This window comes from Eschrichtius robustus, chromosome 11 (assembly GCF_028021215.1).
Source record: "Eschrichtius robustus isolate mEscRob2 chromosome 11, mEscRob2.pri, whole genome shotgun sequence".
Taxonomy (NCBI): Eukaryota; Metazoa; Chordata; class Mammalia; order Artiodactyla; family Eschrichtiidae; genus Eschrichtius; species Eschrichtius robustus.
The window spans coordinates 71,059,504-71,073,135 of record NC_090834.1 but is presented as its reverse complement, the minus strand read 5'-3'; the positions used below and the strand labels follow the sequence as shown (position 1 = coordinate 71,073,135).

Here is a 13,632-nt window from a genome sequence, read left to right as displayed (position 1 = left end):
TACTAGGGTGAGTTTTTTTGAGCACAAGAACAACATCCAACTTGCTTTAGCATCTGTACGTTTCTTGGCATATTATATTAGGTGTTCAATAAGTACATGAATGAATGAATGAATGAGTGAGTGAAATAAGATAAATATAATGTCACTGAGTATGGCATAGAGATTGGTTAAAATATAAAAGATCATTAGACGTTTCAAAATAGTATATAATGTGTGTCGTTTGCTTTTTATTTGTTTGTAGTTAAATCTGTAGCATTTAAAAATGTGCTAGCATGTGTAGGCAAACACAGGCATATTTTTTTCCAGCTACCTTAACTTGAATTTCACTTCTTTTTTGTTTGTACCCTTGCTATTGGGAGTGAGGAGTGGGGTGAAATCCTTCACATGGTGATACTCAAGTTTTATTGACAAGTGAAATGTAAACATGATTTTCCAGTTGACTTTTTCGATAGCCTTCATCTGAACATTCTTTACTTTCTTGTGGCTGGCTATAATGTACATGTTGTTAATTTCAGTAGGATTGATTAGGAATTCTTAGTGACATTTCCCAGCTACTAGATATGTGCCATCCACTGTAAAATAGTGGAAAATATGAATTGGAATTTACCTTATTCATTCCTTGTGGTTGTATTTTTTTAGTCACTGTCTCCCATGGTTTAGGATTATTCTTTACTCAGTGGTCTTCTGTGGGTTTCCAGAAGGGTGTGTCTTATAGTTAAGGGTTAGAAGCTAATGTGCCCCTTTAAGGAAATGCTAATGCCTGAAATAGCTTACTGGAAGACCTATCCAGTAAGGAGAAAATGCTCTAAATCTCATTCTACACAACCTGCTAAGCCTCTACATCTTTCATTTCCCTCCTTATCAGTTTTCCCTACTATTCTTTTTTACCTTTTGGGTCTCTCTTGGTCTGTGACCATTTTTTCCTATCTGACTTCCTGCTTTGTCTCTCTGATTTCTTTTTCACCCTTCTCTTCTGCCTCATCTTTTCAAGACAGATAACTAGCTATAATACCAAATTGAAATTTTAAAGGGTTTCTTCTTTAGTAAATACATTTTTATTTTTCTAATTAAATAAAATTGAGATTTTTTTAAAAAACATCTTTATTGGAGTATAATTGCTTTACAATGGTGTGTTAGTTTCTGCTTTATAACAAAGTGAACCAGTTATACAAATACATATGTTCCCATATCTCTTCCCTCTTGCATCTCCCTCCCTCCCACCCTCCCTATCCCACCCCTCTAGGTGGTCACAAAGCACAGAGCTGATCTCCCTGTGCTATGCGGTTGCTTCCCACTAGCTATCTATTTTACGTTTGGTAGTGTATATATGTCCATGCCACTCTCTCACTTTGTCACATCTTACCCTTCCCCCTCCCCATATCCTCAAGTCCATACTCTAGTAGGTCTGTGTCTTTATTCCCATCTTGCCACTAGGTTCTTCATGACCTTTTTTTTTTTTTTCCCTTAGATTCCATATATATGTTAGCATAGTGTATTTGTTTTTCTCTTTCTGACTTACTTCACTCTGTATGACAGACTCTAACTCCATCCACCTCACTACAAATAACTCCATTTCGTTTCTTTTTATGGCTGAGTAATATTCCATTGTATATATGTGCCACATCTTCTTTATCCATTCATCCGATGATGGACATTTAGGTTGCTTCCATGTCCTGGCTATTGTAAATAGAGCTGCAATGAACATTTTGGTACATGACTCTTTTTGAATTATGGTCTTCTCAGGGTATACGCCCAGTAGTGGGATTGCTGGGTCATATGGTAGTTCTATTTTTAGTTTTTTAAGGAACCTCCATACTGTTCTCCATAGTGGCTGTATCAATTTACATTCCCACCAACAGTGCAAGAGGGTTCCCTTTTCTCTACACCCTCTCCAGCATTTATTGTTTCTAGATTTTTTGATGATGGCCATTCTGACCGGTGTGAGATGATATCTCATTGTAGTTTTGATTTGCATTTCTCTAATGATTAATGATGTTGAGCATTCTTTCATGTGTTTGTTGGCAATCTGTATATCTTCTTTGGAGAAATGTCTTTTTAGGTCTTCTGCCCATTTTTGGATTGGGTTGTTTGTTTTTTTGTTATTAAGCTGCATGAGCTGCTTGTAAATCTTGGAGATTAATCCTTTGTCAGTTGCTTCATTTGCAAATATTTTCTCCCATTCTGAGGGTTGTCTTTTGGTCTTGTTTATGGTTTCCTTTGCTGTGCAAAAGCTTTTAAGTTTCATTAGGTCCCATTTGTTTATTTTTGTTTTTATTTCCATTTCTCTAGGAGCTGGGTCAAAAAGGATCTTCCTGTGATTTATGTCATACAGTGTTCTGCCTATGTTTTCCTCTAAGAGTTTGATAGTGTCTGGCCTTACATTTAGGTCTTTAATCCATTTTGAGTTTATTTTTGTGTATGGTGTTAGGGAGTGTTCTAATTTAATACTTTTACATGTAGCTGTCCAGTTTTCCCAGCACCACTTTACTGAAGAGGCTGTCTTTTCTCCACTGTATATGCTTGCCTCCTTTATCAAAGATAAGGTGAGCATATGTGTGTGGGTTTATCTCTGGGCTTTCTATCCTGTTCCATTGATCTATATTTCTGTTTTTGTGCCAGTACCATACTGTCTTGATGACTGGAGCTTTGTAGTATAGTCTGAAGTCAGGGAGCCTGATTCCTCCAGCTCCATTTTTCGTTCTCAAGATTGCTTTGCCTATTCGGGGTCTTTTGTGTTTCCATACAAATTGTGAAATTTTTTGTTCTAGTTCTGTGAAAAATGCCATTGGTAGTTTGATAGGAATTGCATTGAATCTGTAGATTGCTTTGGGTAGTAGAGTCATTTTCACAATGTTGATTCTTCCAATCCAAGAACATGGTATATCTCTCCATCTATTTGTATCATCTTTAATTTCTTTCATCAGTGTCTTATAATTTTCTGCATACAGGTCTTTTGTCTCCTTAGGTAGGTTTATTCCTAGATATTTTATTCTTTTTGTTGCAATGGTAAATGGGAGTGTTTTCTTAATTTCACTTTCAGTTTTTTCATCATTAGTGTGTAGGAATGCAAGAGATTTCTGTGCATTAATTTTGTATCCTGCTACTTTACCAAATTCATTGATTAGCTCTAGTAGTTTTCTGGTAGCATCTTTAGGATTCTCTATGTATAGTATCATGTCATCTGCAAACAGTGACAGCTTTACTTCTTCTTTTCTGATTTGGATTCCTTTTATTTCTTTTTCTTCTCTGATTGCTGTGGCTAACACTTCCAAAACTATGTTGAATAATAGTGGTGAGAGTGGGCAATCTTGTCTTCTTCCTGATCTTAGTGGAAATGGTTTCAGTTTTTCACCATTGAGGACGATGTTGGCTGTGGGTTTGTCATATATGGCCTTTATTATGTTGAGGAAAGTTCCCTCTATGCCTACTTTCTGCAGGGCTTTTATCATAAATGGGTGTTGAAATTTGTTGAAAGCTTTCTCTGCATCTATTGAGATGATCGTATGGTTTTTCTCCTTCAATTTGTTAATATGGTGTATCACGTTGATTGATTTGCATATATTGAAGAATCCTTGCATTCCTGGAATAAACCCTACTTGATCATGGTGTATGATCCTTTTAATGTGCTGTTGGATTCTGTTTGCTAGTATTTTGTTGAGGATTTTTGCATCTTTGTTCAGCAGTGATATTGGCCTGTAGTTTTCTTTCTTTGTGACATCTTTGTCTGGTTTTGGTATCAGGGTGATGGTGGCCTTGTAGAATGAGTTGGGGAGTGTTCCTCCCTCTGCAATATTTTGGAACAGTTTGAGAAGGATAGGTGTTAGCTCTTCTCTAAACGTTTCAGTGCTTGTGATTGGTCTGTTCATATTTTCTATTTCTTCCTGGTTCAGTCTTGGCAGGTTGTGCTTTTCTAAGAATTTGTCCATTTCTTCCAGGTTGTCCATTTTATTGGCATAGGGTTGCTTGTAGTAATCTCTCATGATCGTTTGTATTTCTAAAGTGTCCGTTGTTACTTCTCCTTTTTCATTTCTAATTCTGTTGACTTGAGTCTTCTCCCTTTTTCTCTTGATGAGTCTGGCTAATGGTTTATCAATTTTGTTTATCTTCTCAAAGAACCAGCTTTTAGTTCTATTGATCTTTGCTATTGTTTCCTTCATTTCTTTTTCATTTATTTCTGATCTGATCTTTATGACTTCTTTCCTTCTGCTAACTTTGGGGTTTTCTTGTTCTTCTTTCTCTAATTGCTTTAGGTGCAAGGTTAGGTTGTTTATTCGAGATGTTTCCTGTTTCTTGATGTAGGCTTGTATTGCTATAAACTTCCCTCTTAGAACTGCTTTTGCTGCATCCCATAGGTTTTGGGTCGTCGTGTCTCCATTGTCATTTGTTTCTAGGTATTTTTTGATTTCCCCTTTGATTTCTTCAGTGATCACTTCGTTATTAAGTAGTGTATTGTGTAGCCTCCATGTGTTTGTATTTTTTACAGATCTTTTCCTGTAATTGATATCTAGTCTCATAGCATGGTCGGAAAAAGTTACTTGATACGATTTCAGTTTTCTTAAATTTACCAAGGCTTGATTTGTGACCCAAGATATGATCTGTCCTGGAGAATGTTCCATGAGCACTTGAGAAAAATGTGTATTCTGTTGTTTTTGGGTGGAATGTCCTATAAATATCAATTAAGTCCATCTTGTTTAATGTATCATTTAAAGCTTGTGTTTCCTTATTTATTTTCATTTTGGATGATCTGTCCATTGGTGAAAGTGGGGTGTTAAAGTCCCCTACTATGATTTTGTTACTGTCGATTTCCCCTTTTATGGCTGTTTGTATGTGCCTTATGTATTGAGGTGCTCCTATGTTGGGTGCATAAATATTTACAATTGTTATACCTTCCTCTTGGATCGATCCCTTGATCATTATATAGTGTCCTTCTTTGTCTCTTGTAATAGTCTTTATTTTAAAGTCTATTTTGTCTGATATGAGAATTGCTACTCCAGCTTTCTTTTGATTTCCGTTTGCATGGAATATCTTTTTCCATCCCCTCACTTTCAGTCTGTATGTGTCCCTAGGTCTGAAATGGGTCTCTTGTAGACAGCATATATACGGGTCTTGTTTTTGTATCCATTCAGCCAGTCTGTGTCTTTTGGTGGGAGCATTTAATCCATTCACGTTTAAGGTAATTATCAATATGTATGTTCTTATTCCCATTTTCTTAAATGTTTTGGGTTTGTTTTTATAGGTGTTTTCCTTCTCTTGTGTTTCTTGCCAAGAGAAGTTCCTTTAGCATTTGTTGTAAAGCTGGTTTGGTGGTGCTGAACTCTCAGCTTTTGCTTGTCTGTAAAGGTTTTAATTTCCATCAAATCTGAATGAGATCCTTGCTGGGTAGAGTAATCTTGGTTGTAGGTTTTTCTCCTTCATCACTTTAAATATGTTTTGCCACTCCCTTCTGGCTTGCAGAGTTTTTGCTGAAAGATCATCTGTTAACCTTATGGGGATTCCCTTGTGTGTTATTTGTTGTTTTTCCCTTGCTGCTTTTAATTTGTTTATATTTAATTTTTGATAGTTTGATTAATATGTGTCTTGGCGTGTTTCTCCTTGGATTTATCCTGTGTGGGACTCTCTGTGCTTCCAGGACTTGATTAACTATTTCCTTTCCCATGTTAGGGAAGTTTTCAACTATAATCTCTTCAAATATTTTCTCAGTCCCTTTCTTTTTCTCTTCTTCTTCTGGGACCCCTATAATTCGAATGTTGGTGCATTTAATGTTGTCCCAGAGGTCTCTGAGACTGTCCTCAGTTCTTTTCATTCTTTTTTCTTTATTCTGCTTTGCAGTAGTTATTTTCACGATTTTATCTTACAGGTCACTTATCCATTCTTCTGCCTCAGTTATTCTGCTATTGATCCCGTCTAGAGTATTTTAAATTTCATTTATTGTGTTTTTCATCATTACTTGGTTCCTCTTTAGTTCTTCTAGGTCCTTGTTAAATGTTTCTTGCATTTTGTCTATTCTATTTCCAAGATTTTGGATCATCTTTACTATCATTATTCTGAATTCTTTTTCAGGTAGACTGCCTATTTCCTCTTCATTTGTTAGGTCTGGTGTGTTTTTACCTTGCTCCTTTATCTGCTGTGTGTTTTTCTGTCTTCTCATTTTGCTTATCTTACTGTGTTTGGGGTCTCCTTTTTGCAGGCTGCAGGTTCGTAGTTTCTGTTGTTTTTGGTATCTGTCCTCAGTGGGTAAGGTTGGTTCAGTGGGTTGTGTAGGCTTCCTGGTGGAGGGGACTAGTGCCTGTGTTCTGGTGGATGAGGCTGGATATTGTCTTTCTGGTGGGCAGGTCCACGTCTGGTGGGGTGTCTGTGGCCTTATTATGATTTTAGGCAGCCTCTCTGCTAATGGATGGGGCTGTGTTCCTGTCTTGCTAGTTGTTTGGCATAGGGTGTCCAGCACTGTAGCTTGCTGGTCGTTGAGTGAAGCTGGGTCTTGGTGTTGAGATGGAGATCTCTGGGAGATTTTTTTTTTTTTCCCCTCTGGGAGATTTTCACCTTTTGGTATTACGTGGAGCTGGGAGGTCTCTTGTGGACCAGTGTCCTGAAGTTGGCTCTCCCACCTCAGAGGCACAGCCCTGATGCCTGGCTGGAGCACCAAGAGCCTTTCATCCACACGGCTCAGGATAAAAGGGAGAAAAAATAGAAAGAAAAAAAAAGAAAAATGATAAAATAAAGTAAGATAAAATAAAATAAAGTTATTAAAATAAAAAAAAAAAATAATTATTAAGAAAAAAAGAAAAAAAAATTTTTTAAGTAAAAAAGAAAAAAAAAAAAACGGACAGGCAGAACCCTAGGACAAATGGTGAAAGCAAAGCTATACAGACAAAATCTCGCAGAGAAGCATACACATACACACTCACAAAAAGAGGAAAAGGGGAAAAAATAATATATCTTGCTCCCAAAGTGCACCTCCTCAATTTGGGATGATTCGTTGTCTATTCAGGTATTCCACAGATGCAGGGTACATCAAGTTGTTTGTGGAGCTTTAATCCGCTGCTTCTGAGGCTGCTGGGAGAAATTTCCCTTTCTCTTCTTTGTTCGCACAGCTCCCGGGTTTCAGCTTTGGATTTGGACCCTCCTCTGCGTGTAGGTCGCCTGAGGGCGTCTGTTCTTCCTCAGACAGGATGGGGTTAAAGGAGCAGCTGCTTTGGGGGGCTCTGTCTCACTCGGTCCGGGGGGAGGGAGGGGTACAGATGCGGGGCGAGCCTGTGGCGGCAGAGGCCTGCATGACATTGCAGCAGCCTGATGCGTGCCATGCGTTCTCCCGGGGAAGTTGTCCCTGGATCACGGGAGCCTGGCAGTGACGGGCTGCACAGGTTCCCGGGAGGGGCGGTGTGGATAGTGACCTGTGCTCGCACACAGGTTTCTTGGTGGCGGCAGCAGCAGCCTTAGCGTTTCATGCCCATCTCTGGGGTCTGCGCTGATAGCCGCCACTCGCGCCCGTCTCTGGAGCTCATTTAGGCGGCGCTCTGAATCCCCTCTCCTCGGGCACCAGGAAACAAAGAGGCAAGAAAAAGTCTCTGCCTCTTTGGCAGCTCCAGACCTTTTCCCAGACTCCCTCCTGGACTCCCTCCCTGCTAGCTGTGGTGCGCTAACCCCTTCAGGCTGTGTTCATGCTGCCAACCCCAGTCCTCTCCCTGCAATCCTACGAAGCCTGAGCCTCAGCTCCCAGCCCCCCGCCCGCCCTGGCGGGTGAGCAGACAAGCCTCTCGGGCTGGTGAGTGCTGGTCGGCACCAATCCTCTGTGCGGGAATCTCTCTGCTTTGCCCTCCGCACCCCTGTTGCTGCGCTCTCCTCCGTGGCTCCGAAGCTTCCCAGCTCTGCCACTCGCAGTCTCCGCCCGCGAAGGGGCTTCCTAATGTGTGAAACCTTTCCTCCTTCACAGCTCCCTCCCACTGGTGCAGGTCCCATCCCTATTCTTTTGTCTCTGTTGTTTCTTTTTACTTTTGCCCTACCCAGGTACGTGGGGAGTTTCTTGCCTTTTGGGAGGTCTGACGTCTTCTGCCAGCGTTCAGTGGGTGTTTTATAGGAGCAGTTTCACGTGTAGATGTATTTCTGATGTGTCTGTGGGGAGGAACGTGATCTCTGCGTCTTACTCTCCCGCCATCTTCTCTTCTCCTCTCGAGATTTTTTTGTGTTTTCATAACATTTGTGGTTTTTATGTTCATTTAACATCTGACTGATTTTTAATCAGTCATTCAGCGATCCTTCAGGAAAGGTTTCCTTTTCCAGGAGTATTCAGGAAATAAACTGTGCATCATTTGCTAAGGAATTTGAATTAGCCATTGTACAGTTCTCTTCCTTCCCCCTTTATTATTTTTATTTCACTCTTTGAGCTACTTATTTACATATTTATTATATTAAAATGTTAATTTATTATTAGATTTTTCAATTGTTTTTGGAAAGAAAGTACTAAGTTAACTATAAAGAAAAAAATTCTAAAGTAGCAAAATAGTTTCTCTAAAATAAAAGTGTTTCTTTTAATGAGCTCTGAGTTAGACTCACAATTTTCATGAGTTTATCTTTGGCATTTTTTGGTGAAATTGTACTGGAATAATCTATACAATTCAGTGAGGTACAGTATTTTCTCAATTCTGGATTCCCTTTGACTTTTTTTTGGATGGAGAATGTAGACATCCATCCCATTACCTCTCATCCCTTTGACTTTTATGCATAAATCCCTCCTCACTTCCCTGTATCAAATCTGACTTGGAAAAGTATATACAAAGCATACAGAAGTGAGTGTCAGGAAACCTGGGTTCTAATCCAGTTTACATAACTTTGTTCAAATTGTTTAACCTCATTTGTTTTTTCTTTTGGTGTTTGCAATCTCTAAAAGTCAAATCTGACCTACTATTTCTAAACAGAATACTGCAGTCTGAGCATTTTTCAAGATCAAGACTTTATGCTATATAGTAATAAATTCTCATTGTTCTTTATAATCCTGCTGTTGACCAACATTGTGACCTTTGGCAAAGTTACTAACCTTCTCAGACTGTTTTCTATTCTGTATATGGGGAGTATAATACCTACCTTGTAAGTTGATTGTGAAGATTAAATTGGGTAGCGAATGTACTTTAAAGTGCTTAGTTCAGGTATTTCGTAAAGCTGTTGTTAAGTGAGTTCTATAATTTCACAGGACTGTAGTAGAACTAACAGTCATAAGCCTCACATATGAAAAGGCATAAAATACATGAATCATATTGATAAAATGTTTTTTGATAATTGCACTGTAAGGAAACATTAGGATGTTTGCATACTGTTAGTTTTGAACGAATATTAAATTTCTATTCATGGTCTTTAACTTGGTTAAAGAAATAACAACATTGTTATCTGGTCTTACTAGATGCTTTGTTAAGTATCTTAAAACTTTAGTAATTAAGAAATGTGTTCCAAATGAAATTTTGTCTGGAAGAATCATTCTGTGGAGTTGTTTTTGTCTTTGTTGGTTCTGTATTGATGTTTGGAAACATGAGGTACCCAAATGTCAATAAGTATATTTACTAAATACAAATAGCACATTATTAAAATGTTGTTTAGGAGTAACAAATTTAATCAAATAATCAAATGAAAAGTACCTAAAAAGGCTTTTGGTGTTTATTTTAATCTGATTTGTGGCATTTTGTGTGTCTGATGTTTTATAATCCTGTTCATCACTTTAAAAAATGTCACAGTAATGTCAGAAAGGATACACAATTCTGTGACTTACTCTGCATGGAATAGATTTAAAGGTCAACGCTACTCTTTTATGTAGGTTATGGGTGCTTCATGTGTGCTTTCAGAGCAGTAGTGTGAGGAAGCTTGAAGTGGGATGGCAGGACGGCCTCATCCTTATGACAGTAACTCCAGTGATCCAGAGAATTGGGATCGGAAATTGCATAGTAGACCTCGTAAACTTTATAAACATTCAAGGTAGGTAGAAAATGTGTATTTCACATGTCAAAGCTCTGCTAAAACTGATTTTTATGAAGAACCAAACTGCATTTGGTGTGGCAAGTCCTGTCAGAGGATGGGAGCCGGTTTACAAAATATATGAATGTTTGCATTTCTCCTAAAAAACTTTGAGGGAAACATTTTTTCCTTTTCTTATATTTGTATTTATATGAATTTTTATTTCTGTTTCTAAATAATGCTAAAATATCCTTAGTTGACCCCATGAATAAATGCTATAGTTTAACTGGGAAGTCTGGCAAGACAGGTTAACTCTTTTTATTTAAAACTCTCTAATACGAATTTATTTTGTGCTCTAAATACATTGTGTATGATAATTTATAGGCTTTTGTCAGTCTTTGCCTCTGTACATTTTTAACTATGTGAATTTATGTTGTGTTATCATCGTGATCCTAGTAGTAAAATCAGTCCATCAGTGACTCGCCTGGTTCATTTAAAGTTTGCTGCATTAAATGAAATTCAGTTGAAAAGTTTCAGCCCATTTATACATTATTTTTAAAGCTTTCATTTTGTGCTGTGTGACTTAATGGGGAGCACCTCGTTTAGAACACTTTATGATCTGATATTTTAAGGTGTTGACACCTCATAAACCTCACATAACGCAGGTACGTAAGCATGTTTTCATAGAGAGTTGTGCTTTATGAATATTTACTTAGGGGATACTATTGAACATTTAACTTACTTGAATGTAAAATTCTCCTGATCACTGATAACTAATACCAGCTTTATTGAAAAAGAATAAAAACATGCCGTGATATTGAAATCCTTTTTGTAATTTTAAAGAAATGATTCAGCTACTTTTATTAAGCTATATACATGGCTAGAAAATATGAGTGACTAGTACTATTTAAGTCTCCTGACAAGACGTGTACCTTTATTGTGGACTTTTAATGTGGTGAGGTCTAAAATGAAGACATTGAGTTGACTTTATTAATTTATAAGTACACACCAGTGGTGTGAGTGTTTTTTGGTTTGTTTTTTTGGTGTGTTTGTGTGTGTGTGTGTGTCCTTCAATTGGTGCTCTAGTTCTTTTTCTCCATCCTGTTTTACATGGATATTTATTTTGTCTTTGAGATTAAAGAGATACTGGTTTTATCTCATTAAGTATTGGGCTTTATTTATATCTGATATGATATGTTATATACATTTTTTCAGGTGAATTATATCTTATCCTTGCTAGTTCTTAATATTTTTCTACTGATGTACAAGACTGTGTTGTATATGAAGTCGTGACAAGGTGAAAATAAACTATTGTTTGCTTTATAAAAGCTGCGTGCGTACAATGGGAAAAATTTATTAAGAAACAGTACTTTTTAAATTGATATTATTTTACTTAAGTAAAAACAGTTACCATAGCTCTTCTTGATTTCTATAGCATCAGTACCTTTTTGGTGCTCTTTTTAAGTAAGATTGCAGTAGTATTGGTTGTTTAAGTGAAAAATATTAGAGAAGTAAATGAATGCCAATGTATTGATTTTTTTTTTTTTTTTTAATGGAAAGACCATGAAATCCTTTGACCTTGTCTTAACCTCATTTGTGGAAGGAAATTTGTGCCCAAGGGAAAACAGTTTACTTTTTGGTACCTCTTGTTCTTATGAACTTACGAACATGTAACTTCAGATGCTTTAGAAATATATTCAATTTGACTTTTTTAAAATGGTAGTTTTTGAATTAATAGTAAATTAATTGAGCTGTATTAAAAACTAACAGCAGCAAGTATTGTTGTGAACCTGTGCTCAGTTCAGGAGAGATGAAGCAGTTCGTCAGGGTACCATCATGGAATGCGTTAATATCCACGTATGGAACAATTAGAGGACAATAGGGCACTAAAGTGTGGTAGTGAGTTGCAGTAAAATAAGAGTTCAGAGAAGGAGTCAGTGTCAGTCAGAACAGGTGAAAATGAGACTTGAACTAATCCTTGGATGGTTAGGTAGATGGAGGGCATTCCTGCCAGGGACCTTCTGGAGATTACCTTGACTGGAGATTACCTTGACTGGATCTAAAGGATCTAAAGTGAAATACTATTCACTCTGTGAATAGTATTACTGTCCGCATTTAACAGATGAAAAAAATGAGGTTAATAAACTTGCCCAAGGCCATCCAACTTGTAAATGACAAAGCTAGAATTTATAAACAAGTTTCTCATTCTTTTTATTTTTTAAAATTTTGAATAACTTATTGTGATACATTTAAAATACATATACAGTAGAGAGAACAGGTATAATGAACCCCTATGTACCCATTCCCCAGCTTCAAGTTATCAACTGATGGCTGATTTTGTTTCATCTGTACTTCTGCCTACTCGCATCCTTTTTTTGAATCTTGTGTATTTTATTTAGGGATGTTTGAGTAGAAGGAAGCCAGACTAAACACTGGCTTAAGTTAGGGGTTTATTTTTCTTGTACACAAAAAGGCTTCAGGATATTAGGGTCAAAAGTCTTTGATTTTTCTTGGTGTTTCCTCACAATCACAAGATGGCTTACCATAGTTCCAACTGTCATGTCCACCTTCCGGACAAGGAGGAGGAGGAGGAAGAGGAAGGGAGACGGGGACGATGGGAAAGAGGTTTCATTTATATCAGGAAATTAAATTTCTCAGAAATTTCCAGCGGGCATCTGCTTATATCAATAAATCATTGCCTAGAACTATGTCATATGGTCATCTCTGGATTATGGAGACTGAGAAATATAAGTGCTCCCGTTGCCACCTCAAACAGAATTGGGGATTTAAATTTACAAAAACTAAATGTGTCAGTCTGTTAAGGCTGCTATAACAGAACACCATGGACTGAGTGGCTATATTATAAACAACAGAAGTTTATTTCACATGGTTCTGGAGGCTGGGAAGTCCAAAATCAAGGCGCTGGCACATTTGGTATCTGGTAAGGGCTTGCTTCCTGCTTCAGACACCCCTCTTTTTGCTGTGTCCTCACGTGGTAGAAGGGACTAGGGATCTTTCTGGGATCTCTTTTATAAAGGTATTAGTCCCATTCATGAAGGCTCTGCCCTCATGAGCTAATCACCTCCCCTCCATATACCATCACGTTGGGGGAATACATATCAACAGATGAACTTTGGAACTAAAAACATTCAGCCATTAGCAATAAAGAAATACTTTATTGGTTCAGTTTTTGCGGATTTTCAAAAAAGTTGTTTAAATTTGCTTTTTGTTCTGTTCACATATTGGAATAGCCTGCTTTCTAAAATCTTTTTCCTTTGATTTTTTTCCCCCTTTACCTTTCCTTATTGGCAAGGATAAAAATAAATTTCTTGAATTATAAAGGTAACAATAATAATTACTATATACATGTTCTTACCTTGGAGGTTTGAGGGTTTGGTGGGCATTGCGTTGTGGTTTCTCTTTTACCTAATACAACTTTAAGGTACTTTCTTTTCTGAAGTTTCTTTGAATGTAGATTTAATAAGTATAACACTGATATAAAAGACAAGGCAGGGAAACTGATCTGGGCGTGGATGAAATTCAGGGTGCCTGTGATTCCTCTGCAAGTGCATACAAATGAATTAGATAGCTGAAAAATTACTGAAGTTTCTTTCTTTCTGACTAGTAGTTGTATAGTTAGTACTTATATTGAGGGGTTTGGTAGCTTGCTGAGAGGTTAAAGATCATTTCAGTTGA

At 37.4% G+C, this 13,632-nt stretch overlaps 1 protein-coding gene across 4 annotated transcripts in view; it reads left to right on the top strand.

Moving 5' to 3' along the window:
- BTBD10 (BTB domain containing 10) overlaps positions 1 to 13,632 on the top strand; it is a 78,161-nt gene that overhangs the window by 23,086 nt on the left and 41,443 nt on the right. The window contains exon 2 of one of the 4 annotated variants that reach the window (XM_068556404.1): positions 9,828 to 9,957. The exons of 2 other annotated variants lie outside the window; for them this stretch is intronic. In XM_068556404.1, coding sequence (XP_068412505.1) covers positions 9,857 to 9,957 — 101 coding nt within the window. In that variant the 5' untranslated portion in view covers positions 9,828 to 9,856. The remainder of the gene's footprint in view (positions 1 to 9,827; positions 9,958 to 13,632) is intronic. One more of the 4 variants, XM_068556405.1, reaches the window with a different exon arrangement.